At 44.6% G+C, this 26,560-nt stretch overlaps 1 protein-coding gene and 1 non-coding gene across 3 annotated transcripts in view; one reads left to right on the plus strand and one right to left on the minus strand.

The window, feature by feature from the left end:
- Positions 1–26,560, minus strand: part of WBP1L (WW domain binding protein 1 like) — a 63,943-nt gene that overhangs the window by 29,200 nt on the left and 8,183 nt on the right. The window contains exon 1 of one of the 2 annotated variants that reach the window (XM_029080876.2): positions 6,015–6,150. The exons of the other annotated variant lie outside the window; for it this stretch is intronic. Coding sequence (XP_028936709.1) covers positions 6,015–6,041 — 27 coding nt within the window. The 5' untranslated portion in view covers positions 6,042–6,150. Of the gene's footprint in view, positions 1–6,014; positions 6,151–26,560 lie in introns of those variants that run through there. 2 annotated transcript variants of the gene reach the window in all.
- LOC114817618 lies at positions 26,402–26,539 on the plus strand. Its single transcript, XR_003765480.1, has one exon. It is a non-coding gene; the product is annotated as a small nucleolar RNA SNORA7 (small nucleolar RNA).

A 26,560-nucleotide genomic window follows, 5' to 3' on the forward strand; every position in this document is an offset into this window, starting at 1 on the left:
TTAGGATGTCCTGACACCTCAAACTAAATATGTCCAAAACAGAACTCCCAATCTTTCCAGCCAAATTTTGCCCTCCCTATTTTTCTCATCACTGCAGATGGCACCATCATCCTTCCTGTCTCACAAGCCCCTAACTCTGGCGTTATCCTTGACTCCTCTCACTCACTCAATCCACATAATCAATTTACCACTAAATCCGTTGGTTCAACTTTAATGACATTGCCAAAATCCTCCCTTTGGTACAACTTTCATGACATCGCCAAAATCCTCCCTTTCCTCTCTCTCCACACTGCTACCACATCGATCCAAGGACTTATCCTGTCCCACCTTGGTTACCGTATCCACCTCCTTGCTGACCTCCCAGCCTCCTGTCTCTCCCCACTCCAGTCCATATTTCACTCTGCTGCCTGGATCATTTTTCTTCAAAAACATTCAGGCCGCGTTTCCCCACTCCTCGAGAACCTCCTGTGGTTGCCTAGCTACCTTTGCGTCACTTTTACAATTCACTTTAAAGCATTCAATCACCTTGCCCCCCTTCTACCTCACCTCACTGCTCTCCTACTACAACCCAGCCCACCCATTTTGCTCTTCTCCTGCCAACCTACTCACTGTACCTTGATTTCAACTCTCTCAGACCTGCCTCTGGACTGGAACACCCTCCCTCTTCATAGCTGACAACTGGTCTTCCCATCTTCAGAGCCTAACTGAAGGCACATCTCCCCCAAGAGGCCTTCTCTAAGCCCTCTTTTCCTCTTCTCCCACTCTTCTGCATCATCCTGATTTGCTCCCTTTATTCACCCCCTACCCTACCTCACAGCACTTACCTCCATACAAGACTGTAAGTTCTAGACTCTAGTCTGTAAGCTCATTATGGGCAGGGAATGTGTCTGCTATTTTATTATATTGTACTCTCCCAAGCGATTAATACAGTGCTCTGTACACAGTAAGTGCTCAATAAATACAAGTGACTGATTCATTTATTTTTTATTAAATGTCTGTCTCCCCCTGTGGATTGTAAGCTCTTTGAGTGCATGGAATGTGTCTACCAACTCTGTTATATTGGTATTTTGCAGTCTTCCAAGCACGTAGTACAATACTCTGCGTGCTGTAAGCACTCAATAAATACGACTGAAATCCAATCAGGTCTGCAATCTTGGTGTTATCCTGGATCCTCTGTCTTTCCATTCTCAAAATCTACTGCCAAATCCAGTGGTTCTTCCGCCCCAACATCTCCCAGATCCACTCAAACTGCTCCCCCCGACCCCGCCAACTCAAGGTCTAGCCATATCATGGCTGGACTATTTATTGCATCAGCCACCTTGCTGGCTTCCCTGCCTCTAGCCTCACCCCCAACCTTCAATCTATACTGTATGCTGCTGCAAAGATCAACTTGAATCAATTGGTGGCATTTACGGGAGCTTCGCTCTCACCCAACTCACCTCATCTGCCTCCCCTATTAGAGTGTAAGCTTCATGAGGGCAGAGATGGGTCACTTCTCTTTTGTACTTCCCAAGAGCTAAGTACAGTGCATTACACCCAATAAATAATACTTCTGCTGCTACGGTTGAGCAGACCAGTGCTTGCCAAATATAGCTCAAGCAAATCTGGTTGATTTGTAGGTGGTGAACTACGACCCGCTTTCAATGCCCTTTTTGCCTCGGGGCAGAGAACTCCCTTTGATGTGCCTCAACTCTGCCCCTTTGGAGAAAAGAAAGGTGACTATAAGCCAAGAAACACTAAGCTCTGGGGTCAAGTGGAAAGAAGCAGAAGTTTCCTGTGGAGTTTAGGTCTCTTAGTTAAGAGAGCACAGCAATGAACACGACAGTAGCAACCGTACGTTTCAAACCGACCGCAGCAGACCTACCTTTAGGACCCATTTCAACTGACTTTGACTGTCAAGTCAACCCAAACAAGCCAAGAAGTGCTGGAAATGTGTTGGGCAAGACTTAGGATAGCTGTTATCTGAGCACTAAAGAATGAGGGAGGGAAAGGGAACAGTTGTTTTTGTTTCCTGGTTTATAAAAAAAGGTAGTAAATTATTCCATTTTCTTGGCCCCAAAGGGGACGACATGCATTATTAACCACACAGCCTGTCCCTAGAGAAAGATGTTTTTTTAGGATCCATCCTGGTTTAACATCACTAAAGCAGTTACATTCCTCCTTTCCTCTGAGTTTCTCTCCAGGCAACTGGCTTCTCTTTTCTTTGAACTAGGAAATGTGATGAAAACAAGCCTTCTGCCCCTGAAATAGCAGCTTCTTAGACCACATTGTTCTAGGATTCACGAGGGTTAGTGGGTCTCCCTTTCTGCCTCGCTCATCTTGATAAAAGGCAAGACAGTATATTTCCTAAAGCTGGTTACAGGGCTTCTAAAATCAATTCAATCCATCTGGGAAGAAAGAGTCAAGGTTTCAGCCCTGGAGTATAAACAGCAAGTCTCCGATTTCCTATTCATTTGCATCATACGGCACCATTTTCTTGGCCTGTTCATTAGAGCTTTACACGGTAGGGGTTTATCTGGGCCCAAAATTCAGGCCCAGGCCTGGCTCCAGCTTCTGCCCACAAATCCGGCTGTGGTGCAGCAGTGGGGCGCTAAATTGGAGATGAGTTGGCCAAACCCAAAATGGCCTCGTGGCTTTGGGGAGGGGGCAGGGGACCTACCCATGGACCTCACCAGTCTAGAGGACAACTGTCATGTATCATGATGCTGCCCAGAAGTGAAATCCAGACTAGTCAATCATATTTACTGAGTGCTTACTGGGTGCACAACACTGCATTAAGCACTTGGGAGAGTACAATATTACAATATAACAGATACAATCCCTGCCCACAATGAACTTAGAGTCTAAAGGATGTTTACTGACTACTTCTAGTTTGAGGGTGGCTAATACTATCATGGCTCACCATCTGATGTGAATGGCTTGGAGCAAATCAGCTGGTGCAAGACTGTTTCCAGGTACGGTCTGAGGCGGGAGGACGGAGGGGCAGAACTACTTACCAGTAAAGGAGGTGTTTCCCTGTATAAGTTTTCCCATCTCTGGCCTCCTCTCCCCCCAGGAACGAGCTCGTTAGATACAGGTTAGGCTCTGGGTTCTAATGCTGGCACCACCTCTTGTCTACTGTGTGACTTCGGGTAAGTCACTTCACTTCTCTGTGCCTCAGTTACCTCATCTGTAAAATGGGGATTGAGACTGTGAGCCCCACGAGAGATAGGGACTGTGTCCAACCCGATTTGCTTGTATCCACCCCAGCGATTAGTATAGTGCTGGCACCCAGTAAACACTTAACAAATATCACAATTATTATTCTACCTGCTGTTTCAATTCAACGTTGCCTCTTCATTTTCCTCCTGAAGAATTGGCCCGGCCCACACTGCTGAATAGTTTAACAGTTGGGACTCGATCAATCAGTATTTGCTGGGTGTTTCCCTGGAGGAAGGGCAACATTTTCTTGATCGGATGTGCAGGTTGAATGGGCTTTCTGAAAAGACACACCTCATTTATATCTGAGATGATGTATCTGGGCTTTACTCCATTCACCCTTTCTCCCTCTCGGTTCCGTGATATTTAGAAACCAAAGTTTTAAACATGTAACTGAAGACAGAAACTTCCATTACCCTGGATTTTAAAACCCCAACTGTTTTCCAATCCAAAAAGATGGTCTTGAGATGGCATGGTAATATTCTGTCCATAACCATATGCCTACACTACACAGAGTACAGACACCCGACCTAAAATGTAACGGAGCATCATTTATGCTTCTTCTTATGAATAATAATAACAATGGCATTTTTTAAATGCTTACTATGTGCCAGGCACCATACTAAACACTAAGGTGGGTACAAGCAAATTGGGTTGAACACTCCCTGTCCCAAATGGGACTCACAGTCTTGATCCCCATTTTACAGATGAGGTAACTGAGGCACAGAGAAGTTAAGTGACTTGCCAAGGTCACATAGCAGACAAGTAGTGGAGCCAGGATTAGAACTCATGACCTTCTGACTTCCAGGCCCATGTGCTCTATCCACTACACCATACTGATAAATTTTCAAATCTGGCAAAGTGGTAAAAATTCTTGGTGGGGAATAAGGAAAGGAAGAAGTGAAAAAATCCATTCTTCCATTTAATAAATTATATTAATAAATTACTGAACATTACCTAGATACTATTTGACAGCATATAGAGCAGGTTCTCAGGAGTTACAGTACCTAAAATACTGATAAACTGCATTTAAATAACATCCATCCTATAGCGTTATATCAATTCCCATAAAATCCATGATCACACCTCAGCAAGCTAGTACTGAATATAGTAACTGACTGGAAAAAAATGGATCTCTTCCGTCTCACATGAGGCCTCTATCCCAAATAGTGGAGGCAGAACTGCCTTTCAAAGGACAGACAGAAAGAGGAAGGACAGAAGTTCCCATGGTTTTGGATGACCTGACTGCCACTTCATTGTATACGATCCACCACTCTAGCCTCCTTGCTCCTCTGTAAATTTTCACCACACCAGAGAGAGTCTCTTGCACAGAACTGATTTGGAATTATTCATTCCATCGTATTTATTGCATAAAATGCCACAGTCTCAATTCTGGATTGGAACTGAGACACATAGATTCTAATCCCAACATGCAACTGAGTCATTTTGCTCTTAAGTAAAATACATCCTGCAGGCTGTACCTCAGTTTCCTCAAGAGGAAAACACCATCTTGTCTTTTTAGGGAATGCCTTTTTTTCAAACTCAGAGTGGAAAGGCCAATGACCCTGAGAAAAATCAGAAGACTAGTGAATCTCTAAAAAAGAGATTTGAGCACTTTGGAGAAGCGGGTTTTCTTTCCAAAGAAAACCCTAAAATCATTAAAGAAAACCCAACCAAGGCTACCCCATTCAGCCATCTTCTTCAAGTGAAATTTAACTGACAATCTTCAGGGGTTCACAGAACTTAAAAACCCATTTAGCTTGGTGGCAAGGGCTGTCTCATAGCGTCCCCCCCAACCCCTTTATCAGAGAACTGGGAAAAGCAGGCAGCTTTGTCTGGGTGTGTGCTGTTCCCCACAGAACTCCATAACTCTGAGTGCTGTTTATAATCGCAGATTCCTATAATGGACATGCTTTCCAGACTAAAAGGGGTAGGGGGGAGAGAGAAAGCTTTCTAACTCCCTGGGACACACAGTTGGCAGCAGCTGTGATCTCAGTCAGACGGCGGTTGGTCAGTTGCTACTGTTTCTCATTCCAAGGTTACCAGTTATAATTTAGTGCTCCTTGTTCACACAGTGGCTCACCGAGCAATTAAATCTTCCTCTCCGCACCCGGGGTCAGTTTGGTTTTTAAACTTGGAATTGGAAGCATTCCGAGTCCACTTTCTGGCCCTTCCTATCCCTGCTTTTATGTCCCCTCTAAGGTATTCAGGAACGTAGCCAGTGGTAGAGTTTTAAAGCCACTGCCCCGAGGAATAAACTGGTTACTCAATAGGAACTAAAGATCTCTGAGAATAAATAGCATTGTTAAATCCCCAGTTAAAAAAGGGAGGTTAAAGGAGAAGCCTTCTTGGTGAACTGTGCCTACCCCCAAATTGCCTTTCTGTGAAGTATATAGTTCTATGGTGTCTGAAGAAACACTGCAGTCACTGCTCAACAGCCCCTCCCCACCCTCCAGCATTTATGAACAGATCCATAATTTATTTATATTAATGTCTGTCTCCCCCTCTACACTCTGAGCTCTCTGTGGGCAGGGAATGTGTCTACCAACTCTGTTATACTGTACCCTCCCAAGCATTTAGTACAGTAGTGTGCGTAAAGTAAGCGCTCAATAAATACGATTGATTGATTGATGTGGATGGAAGAGTGAGTAATAAGAGAAGGAGGGAAGGAAACCAGGGAGCTTATTTTCTGTAGACATCCCGCTGCCAACGATGAGACGTTTTCTAAATCCTTTTTCCACCCCAAACACTTTGCTCCTGCCCCCTCCCTCCCTTTCCCAAGTCAAAAACATTCCACACACAAGCAAGCTAATTACCTGTCTAAGACCCAAAAGGAAAGGCATTCTGCAAGTGCATCGTCCACTTTAATGTTGGGAACGAAGGTTTTTTAAAGTCCTGAAACAACCATTTCCCCATCTGATGCGCACAGGCTGGGCTTGCGATTCTATCTGAACCAGGCTTCCTTGGCAAAGAATACTAAGTAAACAGGGTCCTGGGACGCAACACACTCCCTCCTGCTTTCCTCGCTCTGGTCCTTCCCCCTTCCCCGTGACATATCTCAGACACAGCAAAACCTGAGCCGTTGCCAAGTGGGAAATGACATCAGTTCGGGCACTGGGGAAGGGGGAGTGGGGAGGGAGAAATAGCTGCTGATGAATAATAAAAGAGGATGTTCTGTACATTTAAGTGGCATGGTCATTTTGTAATTCTGTAACCTAATTCAACAGATCTCTCAGATGGGCCATTAGTGAAAGAGCGGAGAAACTGTGCTGCTCGTTTTAAGTAGCCCAAGGCAGATCTGCACTTCTTGAACTAAAAGTTTTTGAAGCTGCACAGGGGCCAACACATCACTACCAAAACTCCGGACAAAAATTTCACTGCTTGGGAGCTGCTTAGATAAACAGATCAAAAGACTGGTAGGTTCTCACTGAGGGGGCTGAAAAGGAACAGGTGCTCTTTCCCTGCCTACTATGAGCTTAAAGTCTAGAGGGGGAGACAGACATTAATATAAATAAATAAATAAATAAATAAATGATGGATCTGTACAAAAGTAATGGAGAGGCTGAGACAGGGGTGAACCCAGAACCCTGAAAGTACAATATGCCTTGATGCCTCACGGGAGAATTAAAGCAGTGGGACTGGGGGAGGAAGAATGGGTATTTTTCTCCCAAACACCAAAGCTGAGCTTCGTCCGGACCCTGCCCTCCCCTTTCACAGAGAGTTTATATTTCATAAACAAGCCTATCAGGCACAAGGTGCCAATATCTTTCCTCACTCCACTCACCCAAGGTACAGTGAGTCCTACTGAGGTGCAATGTTGCCAAAAAAGTAGATCTATATTTAAAACTACCTCTCGCTTCTGAACCTCTGCTTAGAGGAGCTCAGCACCTGGGGTGTTTTGGGCTCCTTTTCAATGGTTCTCAACCTTTGAGAAAATGGTTTTACACAGTGTGCGTGAAAGGAGAACACAACATTCCATTTTAACTTCTCCTATTTATGAAACTTCATTGGTTGGCAACCGAATTTCCCTCTCTTCTTCTTAGTAACCCCCAACACTCAAGGCGCCTCTATATAGATCATGAGCTCCAAGCCTAATAAGATGTAGGCATGCGTTGTCAACTCCCCATTATCTACATATGGAATATACTTGTTTAAATTTTTTTGTGTTCTTTTTTAAAGAATGGTATTTGCTAAGGGCTTACTATATGCCAGGGACTGTAGTGAAGCGCAGGGCTACCCCTGCAAGCTAATCGAGTTGGACACAGTTCACGTCCCACAGGCAGCTCACAATCTTAATCCCCATTTTACAGAGGAGGTAACTGAGACACAGAGAAGTGATTTGCCCAAGGCCACATAGCAGACAAGTGGAGGAGCCAAAATTAGAACACAGATCCTTTTGAGTCCCAGCTCCGTGCTCTATCCACTAAGCCGCAATGCTTCTGTCATTTAGTGAATAATCCAAGGCAGATCCTTCCCTCTAACTCTCTCCTATATCATAGCATCCACAACACCTGTCTCCAGGTTCCACTGATTTGAAACTATCGCCCACTGTCCACCAGGTGACTCTCAAACTGCCTTCCCTCACCGCCACTCCCATCTTACCTTATTCACGCCAATGCTCTCCATTAGATAATTAGATCATTAGATCTGATAATTGGGCATTGGCTGTGCTTTGATTTGGATGGGTCCTGGATCTAAACAACAGGCTTTCCGCAAGCCTTCAGAGGAATGTTATTAAACCCAAGGTGATTTTTGCACACTACCTATCATGGAGCCAACACTATTACTTGCAAGCTCTAGTATTTTGGGACTCTGTGAATCAGTGGCGGTCATATACAGTGCACTCTGAGGTCCTCGAAAACTTTGGAAAACTGCCTCTCCATCGCATGGTATATCCAGTTCAAATCCATTCAAAGAGTTTGAAAGTTGTGATCAATCCACCTGACCATAGTAAATGGACTAATGGTAGAGACAGAAAGCACTTTCTTCTTTCTTTGTTTTTTTCATGGTATTTGTTAAGCACTTCCTATGTTCCATGCACTGTTGTATGAGCCGGGGTAAACACAAGATAATCCAGTTGGACACAGTCCATGTCCCACAGGGGGTTTACAGTCTCAATCCCCATTTTACCGATGAGGTAACTGAGACCTCTAAATTAAGTGACTTGTCCAAACTCGCACAACAGACATGTGGGAGAGCTGGGATTAGAACCCAGGTCCTTCTGACTCCCAGACCCCTGCTCTATTCATTAGGCCAGGCTGCTTCTCTAACAGTTCCCGTTCAAAAGGCCAATGGAACGGAATCTAAATGGCCATGTTACTTTTCTAGTTCTCTCATCTTCTTTTATCACAAATGAACAATCTTTATAACCGAGGAGTATCATTTAAGCATTCCCATGTGCATGGCTCTGTATCGCTTCACTGCAGCAGTAGTAGGAATTATTTATTAAGTGATTAATGGGTGCGGAACACTGAAAGAAGCGTTGGGAAAGAATACCCAGGTGGAAATTAGAAACAGGCACTGTCCCTCAGGGGGTCTCACAATCCAAAAATAAAATGGGGAGAGAGGGGTCTGGCATAGATACATAAGGTCAAAACAGCATTAAAAGAACATAAAGACAAGACACCATTAAAATAAACCCAGCCCCCACAAATTCATATACAAAATCCTACGTGCTGCTGATGGCAAAACATATTTTTAGCACATTACATTGCCAAAAGGCCTTATGACTGTTAGGCTATCCAGGCACACATATACCCATGTTAAACTGGTCAGGGCAACCTACTTTTTCCTAAGGAGGAAACTAAGACTTAGAGCACAGAAGGCTATTTATTCGGGTTCATGAAGAAAGCTAAGCACAAAGAAGCTACCAGTGGGAAAAGAGCGGGCTCAGGCAACTTAGCCTCGTGATGAGAGGAGAGCCAGGCTGAAAGCGGCTAGATATCTACGTAGATGTAATGTTGTCTACAGTGATGGGAAAGGCAGGGGGAGGTCAAGGTTTGGGTTGGAAGATGAGGAGTTCAGTTTTGAATACTTAAAGTTTGAGGCGCTGGCAAGACATCCGATTAGAGATGTCCTGGAGGCAGGAGGAAATGTGAGACTGCAGGGCAGGGCTGGAAAGATAGATTTGGGAATCACCTGAGTAGAAATCATAGCTGAGGAGAAATCATCAATAGGATTCAACAGGAGCAAACGAGAGATAGGAGAACCAGGAGAGGACTGTGTCAATGAAGCCAAGGTTACATACTATTTCCAAGAGAAGGGGTGGGGCGGAAGAGGTCCACAGTGTCAAAGGCAGTTGAAAGGTCGAGGAGGATTAGGGTGGAGTAGAGGCCACTGGATTTGACAAGAAGGTGATCTTCTTTTTAGAGAGGGCAGTGTCCACGGAACGAAGGGGGCAGAAGTCAGATTGGAGGGGGTCAAGGAGAGAACTGGAAGAGAGGAAGTGGAGGTTGTGGGTGTAGGAAATTTGCTCAAGGGTTTGGAGAGGGTTTGGTAGGAAGGAGATGGGGTGATAGCCAAAGGGAGATGTGGGGTCAAAGGAAGATTTTTTTTAAGGATAGGGGAGACATAAGCAGAACTTTCAACACTCTCATAGCCATCATACTCATCATACTCATTACATGGGTATGATTACAAATGTACAGAACACCCAAGTTGAATGAAGACACATTTTCAAGCCCATCTAAAGTCCTTCCTTTTATTTCCTGGGATATCCCTGGTAAATAACAGGAGTAAAGGTTGGAACAGAGCTGAAAGGAAAGATCCTCTATCACTGCATACTCTGTTGATCTGTATAAGTGATCTGTTCAGTTTGACCCTGCCCAACAAAACAGATGAGAAATAATATATTTCTCTGGCCTCATGTACTTTGAGAAGCAGTGTGGCCCAGTGGGAAGAGTCTAGGCATCTAGGTACCTGGGTTCTAATGCCGGCTCCACCACGTACCTCCCGCGTGACCTACGGCAAGCCACTTCACTTCTCTGTGCCTCAGTCCTCTCATTAGCACAGTGAGGATTCAATACCTGTTCTCCCTCCTACTTAGACTGTGACCCCCTTTCGGGACCTGACTATCTTGATTCTACCCCAGCGCTCAGTACAGTGCTTTGCACAAAGTGAACGCTTACGAAAAACCACAATTATTATTATGATCTAAAGTGCTGAACAAGACAACGGAAAAGTCATGAGAGAGAAATCCAGATAAGGGGGTTTCATTGAAATCATTTCTCTAGGTGAGAGAAATAGGTGGGGAGTGTTCAATTTAAACAACTGTCTTTTATGGGGATTAGTACTGTAGAGCAGTTTGAAGAATCAGCCTATTTAACACAACCCCAAGAAAAGTTCCTACCGTATTTCTTTAATTATGTTGTGCTTCTTTATGCCTATGCTGGCTATCATGCTTACAACCACGTGGGAAGAAAACTCAAAGGCAGAAGCCATAGCATACCAACCTAAAATTTCGAAATCCCCACTAGAGCAAAGCCCAGATGATAACGATTTATGTGGGTCATTTTGTGTTTTCCACAAGGAGGAAAATTCCAAACAGCTACCCCAAGAACCCACGTGAGTAACCATTTAATAATCAGTCCAGTGTTGACAAGCCACACTGACAGGCCCAGGCACTCAATCGCATAATAGGCATAAAGACCTTCTGGACACAATGGTTAAAAAAAATTAAAATCCTGCTGACTCTTCTTAAAGACTCATCTCCCCGCTTCTCCTTCCCTCCTCTCTGGTCCCATCACCTTCGTCATCCAGATGGCAGGGAAGGCCCCTTGACTCATTACAACAAAGCCCAAATTATCTTTTCGGGTATATATAGTTGTCTTTCACATTCAAAGATGACACCACTGACTGAAAAGGCCACCGTGGGGTCTACAGTCCCGGCCGCATTGGACACACAGCCCGTTGTCGAACTGCCTCTGCCTCCTTGTTTCCCTTTCCATATGGAGCTTTTGCTCAAAAAAAGCTACTCCTAATTGATGGCAGTGTATCACCAGGCTGGTCTAGCCTCATCAACTGATTCCCAGTTTTCAGCTGGGTTGCAGCATCATCTGAGATTTTACTTTCCCTTTTTCTTAAAACGCTTCCTCCGCTCTCCTTGCTTTCTGAAATCCACAGAGTTTGTTGGCGAGGAGAGCGGGAATGTTTGCCTCGTTGGTTACACAACAGCTCCCTTCTCCCAATCCCCTTCTTCCCCGTCACTGACATGCCAGCCTGGGCAGTACAAATTTAGGAGTCTCTGGGGTTTAGGGTAGAGATGGCAGAAGGCTGTTGGAGGAGACGAAGAAGTTCTTAGAGACTAGGAAGGCTTATTTAGAGGTCAAGGAAGGTGGGAGAGTGACTGGGAGAGAACCTTCAGTTGAGTACTGCATGGGAAAGAGATAAACTCAGAAAGTCCAGTGGATTAACAATTAGCTCTTTAATGTTCTTCCATTAAGGCAGGAGGCCTCTACTAAATATATTCAGATCTTTATACCAGCGCTTAGAAGAGTGCTTTGCACAGAGTAAGTGCTTAACAAATGCCATGATTATTACTACTTCTAGCTACCTCAAATTTATTTTGGGGTTTAACTCTCCCGCTGGACTGTAAACTCCCTGAAGGTGGGGATAGCATCTATGACCTCTACTTGGATTCTCCCAAATGCTTTGTAAAGAGTGCTCTGCAGAGAGTAAGTGCCCGATAAATACTATTAATTGAGTCACTTGGGGACCATTCCTATTGGCTGTAACTAGAGATATCGTGATTAAAACTGTTAAATACCAGTTTGATGGAAAAAATGCACAAAAAATGGGTAAAACTACAGCATCCATGAGCCATTCAAAAATTATTTTAATGTAAAACCCAATCTCACCTGCGGGCAACCAATAAAAGCAAAATTTGTTCTTTGTTTTGTTAAAAAAAAAAAACATAAAAAATGCTTTAGGAATCATTCGGTGGAAATGCCGATAAAGAACCGTTCCCAACTTTGGAAGATGGGATCCCCTGGCTGAAAGAAACTACCAAATCTGGTGAGGTCAAGATCCTGGGCTGGTACCATTGGGGATGGATGCCAGCGCTGTTGATGCAAGAATAAAATAAAACCCTCCAATTTTCGGACTGGCACCAGGAAGGTGACAAGCAGACAAGCATTCTCCTTCCAAAAGGAACTCTAAAGAGCCTCTGCTTGTTTGGTTTCTTGCTATTGATCCACCAGAGAAAACAGGAGAGGTGGAAACCACAAAATTTCCCATCCCAGGTTCGACATTTGATTCATGTACACCGATTTTCACTACACCGGCTCCATCACAGCTCACGACGAATTGGAGATAAATTGGGTTCTAAGTCTTTGATGGTGCTTTACAACAGAAAGAGGAAGAGCTTTTCCTATTTGGTTAACACGCCTTTCTTCAAGCACAAAAATCCTCAAGACAACTCTGCGCTTTACCCAGGTGAAAGGCGCAATGTTGGAGAGGGAGTGAAGGAGGTGGTCTCAGCTCAGCCTAACTATTCATCCGACCTCTCATTATCATGTTAAAACTGAATGACCCTCTCTTACCTTTCACTGAGCCTGTAAAAACCCTAAAGGACAAACTAAAGATTGATGTGTATTACTTTCCAAGACAGTCTTTCAAGTGCTTTGTATAATGTGTGGCATAGAGTAAGGGCTTAACAAATACAGAAAAAAATGTGAAATGGTTGGTCACCTTTAAAGCTTTTCAGTCACACTGCACGCATACGCATGGATAGGATGTGGATGGATGATCTTCAAAAATGAAGAGTGACTATAGGGTATGTATGTGTGTGCGAGTATGTGTGAGCCTGAACATTTCAGAATGGACAACTACATGATAAGCTATGAGCTATCAGTTATGACTCAAGCAAGAGGAGTCATTGTTGACTGGTTTTCCTAATCATTGGTTTATTCCGTGCAGCAGCAGCTAAAATGGCCAATAAAATGCTGAGCAACCGCAGGAAGGGGATAAAAAACAAACTGTAAGCTTGCTGTGGACAGGGAATGTGTCTTATTTTGGGTTGTATTCTCCCAAGTGCTTAGTATAGTGCTCTGCACACAGTAAGCGCTCAATAAATACGATTGATTCTGCCTGGATATAAAGCCTTAATAAACCAAACCACCTGAACATTGCAAGCAGTTCTAGTCCCCACATCTTAGGTAGGATAGAACTTAGCAGGGCAATCAAAATGGCCTGGGGATAGTCAAGCTTCCGTATTATGATGAGCTGAAAAATGTTTGTACTCTTCCGGCTAGAAAGAAGCAGGCTGAGAAGGATCATGGTTGAAGTCGGCAAAAGTCATGAAAAGTATGGACAGGGTGGGTGCAAAATTATTGTTCACCAAAGTCTACAGTGATAGGGTGAGGGAGGGAGGGCTTTAAAATGGTCATTTCCAAACAACCAAAAGACTTCATCTAAATGCAAAGCTTAGTGAACATGTTATCACAGGAAGTTATGCAGGTGGAAAAATATAAGTACACTCAGTTCGGCTGTAGCCTGTGCTTTGATTACCCATTTTGGTTAGAATGCTGTTAGGGAATTAGGGAACATTTGTTCAACAACATGAGCCCATTAGGATATAGCATCCCATAGTTTCAGAAAAAATTATTGGTGCGTGACATCGGAATGGGTATTACAGCACCCACTTTCCTTAGAGAAGCAGTGTGGCTAAATGGAAAGAGCATGGGCTTGGGGGTCAGAGGTCATGGCTCTGCCACTTGTCAGCTATGTGACAGTGGGCAAGTCACTTCACTTCTCTGTGCCTCAGTGACCTCATCTGTAAAATGGGGATTAACTGTGAGCCTCACGTGGGACAACCTGATGACCCTGTATCTACCCCAGCACTAAGAACAGTGCTCTGCACATAGTAAGCATTTAAATACCAACATTATTATTATTATTATTATTGAGGGATAATGCAACCCTTATATTATAGGGGAACTGGGTGTAGGGTTCAAGAAGATAAGGCAACAAGTCCACAGACAATGATGAAAAAGGGAAAAATTCAGGGACGTGAGCTGGTACAAAGGTCTTCCCTGATTAAGTCCTCTTTTCCCCGGCTCCTGTTCCCTTCTATGCCATCTATGCTCTTGGCTCTGGGAACTTTAGGCCCCATAGCACTTATGTACATATCTCTAAATTACATATTATACATTATTTATATTAATGTCTGTTTCCCCCTTTCAAGACAAAGTTCTTTGCAGGCAGGGAACATGTCTACCAGCTCTGCTCTACTGTCTTCTCTCAAGCATGTAGTACAGTCCTCTGCACAAAGTAAGCGCTTAATAAATACCACTGATGGACTGAGAATATCCAAATGTAAAGACAGATGTCAAGGAGCATTTTGTTGTCATTTTGGGAACAGAATCGTGTGAGCATTGCTGAATCTTCCTCAGTTTGCACATTTTCCTGCAATTCATTATCAGTTTAACGTGTTTCCTGGTTTTCACAGGGGCTCAGAATATAAGTTCCTTGGGGGCAGGAGACGTGTCTACCACCTCTGTTGTACCATGATTGAGCTAAAAGAAACTGGTTCCCTGTTCTCGGTTTAGGCCCAATACCCTGTAAAAAGGGAGAGGAATAAAGGAAGTCAAGAGGCCAATTAAGCCCCTGTTTTTCCCCGGCTTAATTGGCTCGCTCTCCCTTCTGTATCATCTCTGCACTTGGATCTGTGACTTCTAGGCACTTGATATTGGCCCCAACCCCACAGCCTTTCTGCACATATCTTTAAATTATATATTATAAATTACTCATTCATCTTGTCTGTCTCCCACTCTAGGCTGTAAGCTCGCTAAGGGCAGAAGATGTACCCGCTAATTCTGTTGCATTGTACTTAGAAAGTGCTCAATAAATATCATTGATTGATTGACTGAAGCTCTACTGGTGAAATCCCAAGTCCAGCTCAGGAGGGCTGGGGTCCAGGCCCACTCTGATTCCAGCAGGACGTGTCGAGAGCTCCTAGCTAGGCCCAAGGGAGTGCTGCCTCACTTCCTGCTTGAGGGGGACGAGGGGAGAGGAGATCGACCAGGTGGCTCACGTGAGGAGTCCTCTCCGGTGGCTGCCGGCACTCTCGTGTACTTCTACGCAAAATGGTGCAGGGGCTGAAGTGGTTGTTGCTAGGGGCCCCAAAGGGATGCGTGTAGGCCAATCCCAGCCTAACCTCCCCATCCCCGATCCCTGAGCTGAAATAGGAAAGGACATTAAATTACTTTTTAAGGAGGAGAGGCTTGGGGAGCAAGAGCTTCTAATGCTTCTTTTCTGACTTTCCCTTCCCCTCAGCCGTTGCCGGGTGGCCACGAGGCAAAAAATCAATTCTTCAATATTTACAGCTACTCTTTCGTACCACTTTTGTAGCAGGTCACTAGAGATGACTCCCCAAGTCTTTTGAAAGGGCCAAAGGAGAGTTCGTTAGCTGCCACCAGGGATTGCTCATTTTGATTCACAGGGAGGTTCACTAGGCAAGGACTAGGAAAGCATATTTTAGAGGGGAGGGGAAAAATTCGGCTCACTCCACATCCAGCTGGACAGCAGCGTGAAAAACGGCCCCAAAGTAGGTGGGGCCCAGGCATGGTGAGGATGGGGGGGGCGCAAGATTCGCTTTGTGCCAGCAAAACATGCCTCTCTATGCCCCAATGCTGAGCATGTTACCACCCAGGCGGGTAGCAGGACGCCAGAAATAGCGTGGGGGAGTGGGAGGGAAGATGCATGATCGGGGCCGTGGGGGCTGAAATTAACGGAGCAGCGCTTCCGAATGGGTCTGGACGGCGGTGGTGAAGGGGGGAAAAGAGCAGAAGAGGGGAGGCCAAAAAACTAAATGCCAATTTTGGCTCCCACAGGCTAAGTTAATGGAGTTTCCACTGTATCGGCAATTGTAACGTGGGCAAGAACAATAGCGGCTTTGTTTGGTTTCGCCAAACATAAATTAGATTTATTTTCCTTACCCTAAAGACGGCTTAGTTTAAATAAATTCATCTAGTATCAAAGAGTGGCATTGACTCGAGTGAATTACTTCTGGGCAGGATTGTGTCTGGCTTCTTCCATACGCTTCCTAAGTGCCTAGTAGAGTGCTCTGCACATAGTAGTTCAATATACACTGTTGCTACAAACTTAACTGCAATCACTGGAGACGAGTCAGTGCTAGATAAGGACTAAGGAAAAAATGTAAGCTATGGGACGGCAGCTCTGTCATTTCTATTAAGTTGTGAAAGGGAGGAGATAGGGAGCCTATGGTTATTTGGTCATGGGATCATCATTTGAAAAATAAAAAAACACTGCAAAAAACAGTACAGAAAAAACAGGAAGTGAAACAGTAGTATAGTTGGTAAAAAACAGCCACACTAGTTTTGTCTCTAATCTGTGTGAAAATACCACAGTAAAATATATGCACAATATACCAAAAGGCTCAGTTTCAATAATCTAGAATTTTAAAAAAGTTTTCTTCTGGATTTTTGGTTTTACTAATGTCAGTCATTTATAAACCCACTGCACCTTCCCCCACTTTTTCAGGATTATGTAAAATGATCATCTTCAGTCAGTCAGGTAACTAAATTTATTCCAAATCTAATGAGGAGCTTTCATGCTCCGAAACACCCGCCCCTTCCAAAAACCAGTAAGTCCATTATCAGCCCTCCAGTGACTTGGTTATGATGTAGGTTCCAACAAAGAGACCAAACTGTGTCCTAGCTCTTGGCCACACAAAGATAACTGTTCAGTTTGACATACCAAGTGGATGTAAGCTCGTTGTGGGCAGGGAATGTCTACCAGCTACTGCCTACTCTCCCAAGTGCTTATTACAGTGCTCTGCACGAAGTAGGCACCCAATAAATTCCATTGATGCTGCTGCTGTACTGTCCCTGGCATCCTCCAACTATAAAGAGTGCAATTTCAAATCAATCAATGTTTAATTTCCAACCTTTGGGCTAGACAATAGCTTGATGCCTACTTCCTCTACAAGGGCCATTGGGTCACAAAGGGGTGAACTGGGTGAACGTCACAGGTAAGTCATCACTCACTCGTCATCACCAATGTTATTTAAGTTCTCTAGTTATATGAGGAGTCCTACCTAGAAACTTATGAAAATGCAGTGTATAAAACGCTGTCCCTGCCCTCAAAGATTTGACAATCTAATGGAGAGAAAATGAAGAATGTACAGTAATTGAGTATTTAAGCATGGATGAAAAGAGGGCACAAGTAGATCATTATTATACATTGACTACAAATGTGACACATAATAACAACAATAATGTGGTATTTGTTAAGCGCTTACTATAAAAACTTACTATATATTATTTGCCAAGTACTGTACTAAAGCGCTGGGGTAGATACAAGATAACCACAACTGTAAATTCACTGTGGGTAGGAAATGTGTCTGTTTATTGTTATACTCTTCCAAGCACTTAGTACAGTGCTCTGCACACAGTAATCACTCAATAAATACGACTGATGGTCTAACCCAGTCCCGGTTCCACATGGGACTCACAGCCTACATAGGAAGACACCAGGCACTGAATCTCCATTTTACAGATGAGGAAACAGACACAGAGAAGTGATTTGCCCAAGGTGACCCGGGGGCAAGTGGCAGAGCCAGGATTAGAACCCAAGACCTCTGACTCCCTGGCCTGTACTTTTTCCACTAGGACACGCTACTTCCTACATATAAGACTGCCCAGAAGTATGACGTGGGATTATCTTGAAATTCTCTCAGAGTAAGTGGCTTTGAAGAAGGAGAGGGAACTAAGCCTGGCAAAGCTAAAGGAGGGAGAGGATATTTGAGAGAGGGGGGCAGGTGAGGTGGTGGTATGCGCAACCAGTTAGGGACTGGAGAAAGATGCTTAAGAGATTGTCTTAAAAGGAGCAAAGAGGACAATCTAAAATATAGCAAAAAGGAGAAGACAGAGAGGTTTGAGGGAGTCAGCAAGCGGACAGTCCTGAACCAAAAATCAGGGGCTTCGGGTTTTTATATGAGAAACCACAGAGAGTTCTGAGGCAAGGCGTCATGTGTGCCAATGGGCATTTTAAAAAGATGATTCATGCAGCTGACAGATGGAGAGGAGAGAGACCAGAGGCTGGGAGACCAAAAGGGACACTGCTGCGGTCACCCAGAGAGGTGGTGAGTGCCCTCCCGGGGAAGAGTGAAAGAGTGGAAAAGGAAAAGGAAGATCTGTGAAATATTAACGAGGAAGGTTACAGCTTGGGAAAAGTGGTCTCGGTGGTATGAAAAGGGAAAAGTCCAAATTGCAGGGACCTAAGGATTTGGGGTGATGGGCATGTGGCCACTTCAAGGAATGTGTAAACTGAAGACAAACGGGAGATGGAATGATAGTCATAGGACAGATTGTGGAATCGGGATTTTTTTTTTCAGAATAAGGGGACTGGGGCCATGTTTGAAGGGAGGAGAATAACCTGAAAGGTTCACTGAGCAAGTGCTAGAATGATGGGCAAAAAGAAGGAGTTATGACAAGGGATGGACAGAGCTATTTTTTGATGACGTTCTACCCTACCCACTCGACACGGGTGGTGATGTTACAGTGAAGGTCTTGCGCACGGCAGATGGCATCTCGCAGATGCACTTCCTCATCAACCACATTCTGGAGACTGGTGAACAACAGCCCTGCCCTCTTCACATTCAAGGACAACAACGGGCTAAAATTTTTCTCACTTTGCAGTCAGAGGCTGTTCGTTATCCATCTGGGAAAGGCTACACGGACATCTAATAATAATAATTGTGGCATTTGTTAAGGACTTACTATGTGCCAGGCACTGTACTAAGCGCCAGGGTGGATACAAGCAAATCGGGTTGGACACAGTCCCCGTCCCACATGGGGCTCACAGTCTTGATCCCCATTTTGCAGATGAGGTAACAGATGCAGAGGAGAAGTGACTTGCCCAGGGTCATACAGCAGACAAGTGGTGGGGCCGGGATTAGAACCCAAGTCCTTCTAATTCCCAGACCCGTGCTCTCTCCACTAGGCAACCAACCTTTAGAATATTATGTTTCGGGTCCTATAGTCCTAAGCTACCTAAGGAAGAGTAAGAAAGGGACAGAACTGTTTTTTTGGTGGGATCAAACTAGAGCAGACGCACGGGACAACCTACGTTAATTATCATGACAGCTTCCAGCATTCATGCCACAAGTCAGTCATGGGCAGAGCTGCTAAGAGATGCCACTTGACTTTGGCCTGAACATCCTGAGTTTTTCTATTATCACAGTTTCCGAGTCCCTATAACACCTCCAACACCCTCTCCGCTCTCTTCGGCTCTGCCCAGCTGCGGCGACACTGAGTCCTTGGAGAAGCCGTGTGACCCTGTGGAAAGAGCACAGGCCTGGAAGTCGGAAGATCTGGGCTCTAAACCAGCTCTGCCTCTTGTCTGCTTTGTGACCTTGAGCAACTCGCTTCACCTCTCTGTGCTTCAGTTCCCTCTTCTATAAAATGGGGATTAAGGCTGAGCCCCACGTGGGATATGGACTGTGTTCAACTTGTTTAGCTTGTAGCTATCCCAGTGCTTAGTACAGTGCCTGGCACAGAGTAAACACATAATACGTGTTGTACTCTCCCAAGCACTCAGTACAGTGTGCAGAGCACTGTAAGTGCTCAATAAATACAATTGATTCATTAGCAAATGTGATTGAAAAAAAGAAAAGCAGCACAAGAAGCAGGACAGCTGTGCAAGCAGCAGCAACCTCAGAGAACCCAAGAGTCGGCTGGGCGTAACAGTTTCCAAACCTCAGCCAAAAGCTGACGCCTCAAGGGTGGCACGGTCCTGCCCACTTTCCCACGGTCCCTCCTGTAATTTGCCAACCAGAATTTGGGCCACGTTTGGCCCCAGAGGCGATCAGAACCCACCCCCATAATATCTCCCCAACTAGACTAAAAGTTCTTTGAGAGCAGAGATCAAGTCGACTAACTCGAATGTACGCTCTCAAACACTTAGCACAATGTTCTGCATGCTTAAGCGCTCAATAAATACCACTGATTGAGTGTAGGCTTCCTCGAACTCCTGCAAGAACTTGTGCATTCTTGCAGTCCATAAGCAACTCGTCCACCTGTAACTTCGCACATGGGCCATAATCCAATCGTGCTAGGACCGTATGCACATACAGCGGGCTGTCTGAAGTGCTGAATAATTCTAGGCCATTTTTGCTAAAGCACACACGTTAGGCTAGAACTCTACCCTTAAAATCCAGGACGCCCGCTGTTCTCTTAGAACCAAAAAAACTCAGGTTAGAATACTCACTCCAACGCCACACACATGCAAAGGACCACTTCTTTCCACACCATGTCATCCTGTATCCATTCATTCAATCGTATTTATTGAGCATTGTGTGCAGAGCACTGTACTAAGTGTTTGGGAGAGTACAATATAACAATAAACAGCCACATTCTCTGCCCACAACGAGCTTACAGTCTAGAGGACAGACACTTGCTGTTGGAAGAACTTACCCCGATTCTGCTTACCCCGATTCTGCTTACCCCGATTCTGCCAATGTGTTGTAGGCAAAAAGGGTAGTGGAAACATGTGTTCTTGGATACCTGAGTGTAAGTCCAAACCAGAAGGGGCGTGAAAAAAAAATATTAGTGTCGGGCATCCACTCCAGGGGCTCTTGAAGGTGCCCGGATTATTATTATTATGGTATTTGTTAAGCACTTATGTGCCAAGCACTGTTCTAAGCTCTGGGGTAGACACAAGGTATTTGGGCTGTCCCTCGTGGGGCTCACAGTCTTAATCCCCATTTTACAGATGAGGTAACTGAGGCACAGGGAAGTTAAGTGGCTTGCCCAAGGTCACACAGCAGACAAGTGGCAGAGCCAGAATTAGAACCCACGTCCTCTGACTCCCAAGCTTGGGCTCTTTCCACTAAGCCACGCAGTCCACTGATGACTGGCCTAGGTATTTCAGAAATAAAAACCAGAGAAAAACACCAGTTAAATTTTACTCAATTCCTTGACCTCCTGTGAAGCTGCTTTAGGCCCTTAGAATTGTTCAAGACTGCAGGGGTGGCCCGCAAATCTAAACAGTAAGGAAGATCGCGCAAGGAACCCACTCTGTACTCCAAAATACACATTTGGAATTGCCTAGATGTCAGGCTATAAAGAAGATCTGCTGAACAAGCTTTTTTACTATTTCTAAGTCAAACTGCACTACTTGAGAAATCCCAAAGACCAAGACAAGACTTTTTTTATAAATAAATCATATTTATAATAAATACCCTCTCTTTGTTGGAAGATAAGGGTTAATGACAAGTTAATATTTTACTTTGCAAAACAGGCAGTGAAAGCCTATAGTACAAGCTTACCATGTTGATTGTAAAATGGCATGGAGTAAATCTAAGGGGAGAGACTGTGGCAAGGAAGACAAACACTACCGACAGAAAAATCTGTTGAGGTAATAAGACTGAAAAGTGATCAGGGCAGTGATCCACACATATGGATAGGTCAGGTTTCTTAATTAAGAGCATTCCCTGAAATTAGTTGGAGAACTGAAAGGCCTTATAAGAAATATATTGATCCATCAACTGTATTTATTGGGCACTCCCTGTGGACACAGAACTGTACTAAGCACTTGGGATAGTACAATGTAACGGAATCGGTAGACAGGTCCCCAGCCCACCTATATTTCAATTATAAAAATTGAAAGAAAAAAATCAGGTGTACTAACTTTTAAATCTCAAAGCTTTTAGCATATTCTGTTCAGTATATACACTGCAAAATTCTGACCTCTCCCTCTGCATTCACTACCTCCATCCCTACCCAATTTCCACCACCTGAAAGAGATTGAGGTGATTCTGTGGCAACAGCCTTCTGGGGGCAGAAGTGGGAACTATTCTCTGAAGAAAGAAAAGTTTAATATCCCATTTATGAAACGAATGATAGATGGGCCTGAATGGTGTGATGTACACCCAGTTCCGCCGGAACAGCTGCTTCACTATATGATTTGAATAATATGGTGGAAAATTTAGGGAATGTTCTTCCCACAACAGTAGTCTGTTCCAGTAGAACACAAACTACAAGTAGGCACCTGCAGATGGGGCATAAGAAGACACTGTGTGTTCCAGTGGAAGGAACTGGACCAGGTGCTTCTTAGCCTCTGCCTCAGACTTACTGTACTACACAGTACATCATATTTCTTTGTGTTTTTACAACTTCGAAGCATCTAACAGAGTAAAATAACCATGAGTGGTAACGGTGAAAAGCATTCTGTGAGTACAATTTGGAGTGAAAGCCGCCAGACTGAAATACGTGGGTACTTTTGAACCATTTAACCCCGTCAATCCACAAAGTCCCACTGAATCAACCGTTACTATAATCAGATTTTCCCATAACACAAAGTCCTTCACAAATACAACCTCTGGATCGCTCAAGAAAATTCCCTGGACTTGATTTTGTGATTCACCAGCAACTCGAGAATACTTTCCTGAAACTTAGAGGAGATGGCGAACCACTTCCTTCAGCACCTTGCCATTTCCTAAACTTTTCCAGATGAATGAGTGACCTAATCTGACCCTGCCTAGTTCAGGAGAAACAACAGGCTTGTAGGCAAGGTGTGAGTGGCTGTCACTATCCCATAAGTTACTGGAGGCTAAGCAGGTTGCAGAGCCAGATTTCTTGTTTGCTGAAAATTGAACACCAGGAGCCAAGAGCCTCTTGCCTTTAGCTACAAGATGAGGGTGTAGGTTAATAACCACGGTACTTGTTTAGCGCTTACTCTGTGGCAAGCACTGTTCTAAGAGCCGGGGTAGATATATGTTGATCAGGTCGGACACAGTCCGATTAGCCAATTTATTACATAACAGAGAATAATAATAATGGTATTTTGTTAAGCACTTACTATGCGCCAAGCACTGTTCTAAGTGCTGGGGTAGATACAAGGTAATGTCCCACGTGGGGCTTACAGTCTTAACCCCCATTTTACAGATGAGGTAACTGAGGCCCAGGGAAGTTAAGTGACTTGCCCAAAGTCACACAACTGAAGAGTGGCGGAACTGGGATCAGAACCCATGAACTCTGACTCCCAAGCCTGTGCTCTTGCCACTAAGTCACGCTGCTTCTCACAAAGAAGTGACGGTCAGCCTTACAGAAAGAGAAAGGAAGGGGCAGCTATGTTGTTCTTTGTACTGATTCAAGTCAGTGGGTCAATTGTATTTATTGAGCACTTACTGTGTGCAGAGCACTGTACTTAGTGCTTGGGAGAGTACAATGTAACAGACACATTCCTGGCCACAATGAGCTTACAGTCTAGAGGACTTCAAGCTAGTGGGAGATGTCAGTTAGAATTCCTCATCCTAAAGGAAGCTGTCAGGATCTCCACCTTGGAAAGCCAAGGCACGAAGGGCCGTTTCCAGACTTAAAGGAGCCATCGGACCACTGGGAGGCAAGTGCTCAATCTGGAATTCTCCCTCCATTTACCTCTGCAATCAAAAGCTAGAGTGGCTATTATCTGCCCAACATCTCCTTCGCAGGTTGGCAAACCAGACCACCAAGAATTAAATATTTAGACTTCACCTATGATTTGAGCAATGCACCTTTTTGAAATTGGAGTGGAATTGCTTGGTACCCTTAGAATTGTAATACGGAAATAATTTGCATGACGAGAACCAATTTGGAAAGGCATGAAAATATGCCTCTGATCAGAGGGAATTTGTAATAAAACCAAGTTACAACATAAGAACTGCTGTTCTATGTTTAAAGATTAAAAGACATGTTTTCATAACTCTTCACTCTAACACCCACCCTTCCAAAACCACAAATATTCTTGCAATGTTCTCACATTTATTTTTACCCACTTCCAAGACAAACAGTTGTTTAAAAACACCTGAGTTCTTGAACAAATGCCTTGCTTCGGATTGAAGTTAGCACCAAGAAGCAAGAACACCCGCCTCACCCAAAACACCACCAAGTTTCCTGCTACTAAAAAAGGGACAAATTAAGCCCCTGAATTGACAGATTTCTGTTTGAGGGACACAAGCCCTGGCCCCTACTCTAACTTCATCCGGTCACTCAAATACGACCTTCCCGGGAAAGCAGGACTGAATTAGGTGACCATCCGGTTTACTTACGCAAGTCTAGCCGTAATAAACTAATCCCGGATCCAACTCGATAACTGAACGTCTAAGAGAACGTGAGCCAAGCCGTGAAGTATAACACGTAACAAGCTGGGACTTTTTTGCATTGCATCAGAGTACAATCCTGTGAGGTTTGTTCCCCCTTCTCCCTTCCACACCCCCAACTCCAAGGCAAAACACCCTGGGTTTGTTTACTCTAACTTCTGGCTTTGCTCTTCCAGGTTTCGGCTCATTCTTACTGTTGGCCTATGCTCCACCTAGTGGAACTGAGGAAAGATGGTCTAATAGGTAGCATAAAACAGGGTGGTATCTATGAAGGAGACCCAACAGGGAAACTGTCCGAGAACTGGGGAGGTCAAAGCCTCCAGCTCGGGGGTGGGCTTGTGTGGGGAGGGAGAGAGAGGCAGGGGGAGATGCCACTGCCAGAGAGTGCTCACTCAGTAAGAGAGATGCGAAGTCAGGTAGGAGAGAGAGAGCTGATTGTGTGTCTTCAAGCTGATGGTGAGAGGTTTCTGCACTGGATGGACAGCTAATGGAGGTTTTTGATGGGAACAATTTTTTAGGAACAATTTCTGACAATTCTGAAACAGAAAAATGATCCCACGGCATTTTGAAGTATATAATAATGATGGTATTTGTTAAGCACTTATTACGTGCAGAGCACTGTCCGAAGCACTGGGGTAGATACAGGGTAATCAGATTGTCCCACGTGGGGCTCACGTTTTTAATCCCCATTTTTACAGATGAGGTAACTGAGGCACAGAGAAGTGAAGTGAGTTGCCCCAGGTCACACAGCAGACAAGTGGCGGAGCCAGGATTAGAACCCACGACCTCTGACTCCCAAGCCCATGCTATTTCCACTAAGCCACACTGCTTCTTTAAGTATTGTGGGGCACAGGCACTGGGAATCTCAAGTCATTCCGGGAACGGTGGACACCTCAAGATTCCCAAGGCAGTGGGACAGGGATTATTGCGAGGAAGGGAAAGGAGGCTGTTCATCCTAGGCCGGGGGAGTGAGAGGAGAACCCCATTTGGGCTATCCCGGCCCAAAATTTGCCTGTTGGTCCGACGTGGTCTGCCCAGGCCTGGCCCAAACGGGAACTTGAGGGAGCGAGCGATATACCAGTCCCTCCAAGCCGGATCACCACTTCCATCTGACCAAGCTGGGCTTCTCAGAGGCCATGCAGCCTGGCACACCCCAGGAGTGTGCAGATACCGTGACGAGAAGGTGAGTCTGTCTCTTCTCCTGCCCTTAGCCCAAGTTAAGCAGTGTGAAGGAATAAAAGGGATAAATTCCAATTTTAAATATTCTCATTTTAATTTCCCCTGCAGGGCATAAAAGTTAGACAGAAGAAGACTTCACTTGCCCGCTGAACGCTACAGCTCCTGCTGCTGCCCTCAGACCATGGAGTGGAGGCCAATCAATCAAGGTGGCATTTACTGAGCACTTTCTGCACGCAGAGCACTGTACTAAACTCTCTGGAGAACACAGTGTTGGCAGACATGTTCCCTGACCTTAAGAAGCTACAGAGAGGGGTCACCACTTTAAAAGGCTGGGACCCCTTTACAAATTAGCCTTGCTGCTTAGGCAAATCTTTAAAAGTACCAAAAATTCAGGGAGCTGGTTCCTGAAATTCCCATTCTTGAAAGGAACAAAGACAGACTGAACTCCACAAAGCTAATCTTTGCAGAGGCTAGAGATCAAGACAGGGAGAGTGGAAAAACGCAGTGAAGGGAGAGGTTAGAAGGGTGAAATTTGTTTTTCATAGCAGAGGACTCAGAAGACCTAGAACAAATTGTGGTAACGACACAGGATGTTGACATTAAATTGACAAACCAGATATAAACAGAACACCAGGACCAGTTGGCACCGCATCCATGAGAACCAAAGGAACTAGAAGGGAAAATTATGGAGATTCCGGTAAGAAGATGTGACTGTTTTATTTATTTTTTACAAATAGCCACTCTATCAGAGGACTGATTGATCAACAGTGGGAATCTTCTATAAGAGGATTCCAGAAATGATCTTGGCAAGCAGAGATTGGTAATTCTCTCTTCTAGATGGGGCAAATTGATAGAAGATAAAAATTACATTGAGGATCGGTAGGCACTTAGAAACTATATATAGTACATAGAATTATGGTATTTCCCCTCTCAGGGTCACACCTGGAGAGTTCCCAGTATTCTACCAGTCTCGACTACAGGAGGGAGAGTCAGGCAGAGGCATATCTATTCCATTCCTAGCTTGGGCAGTGGCTAGCGAATGGAAGGCAAGCTGCTACACGTCAAAACTCACCTGTGCTGGGC

Source organism: Ornithorhynchus anatinus, chromosome 16 (assembly GCF_004115215.2).
Source record: "Ornithorhynchus anatinus isolate Pmale09 chromosome 16, mOrnAna1.pri.v4, whole genome shotgun sequence".
Lineage (NCBI taxonomy): Eukaryota > Metazoa > Chordata > Mammalia > Monotremata > Ornithorhynchidae > Ornithorhynchus > Ornithorhynchus anatinus.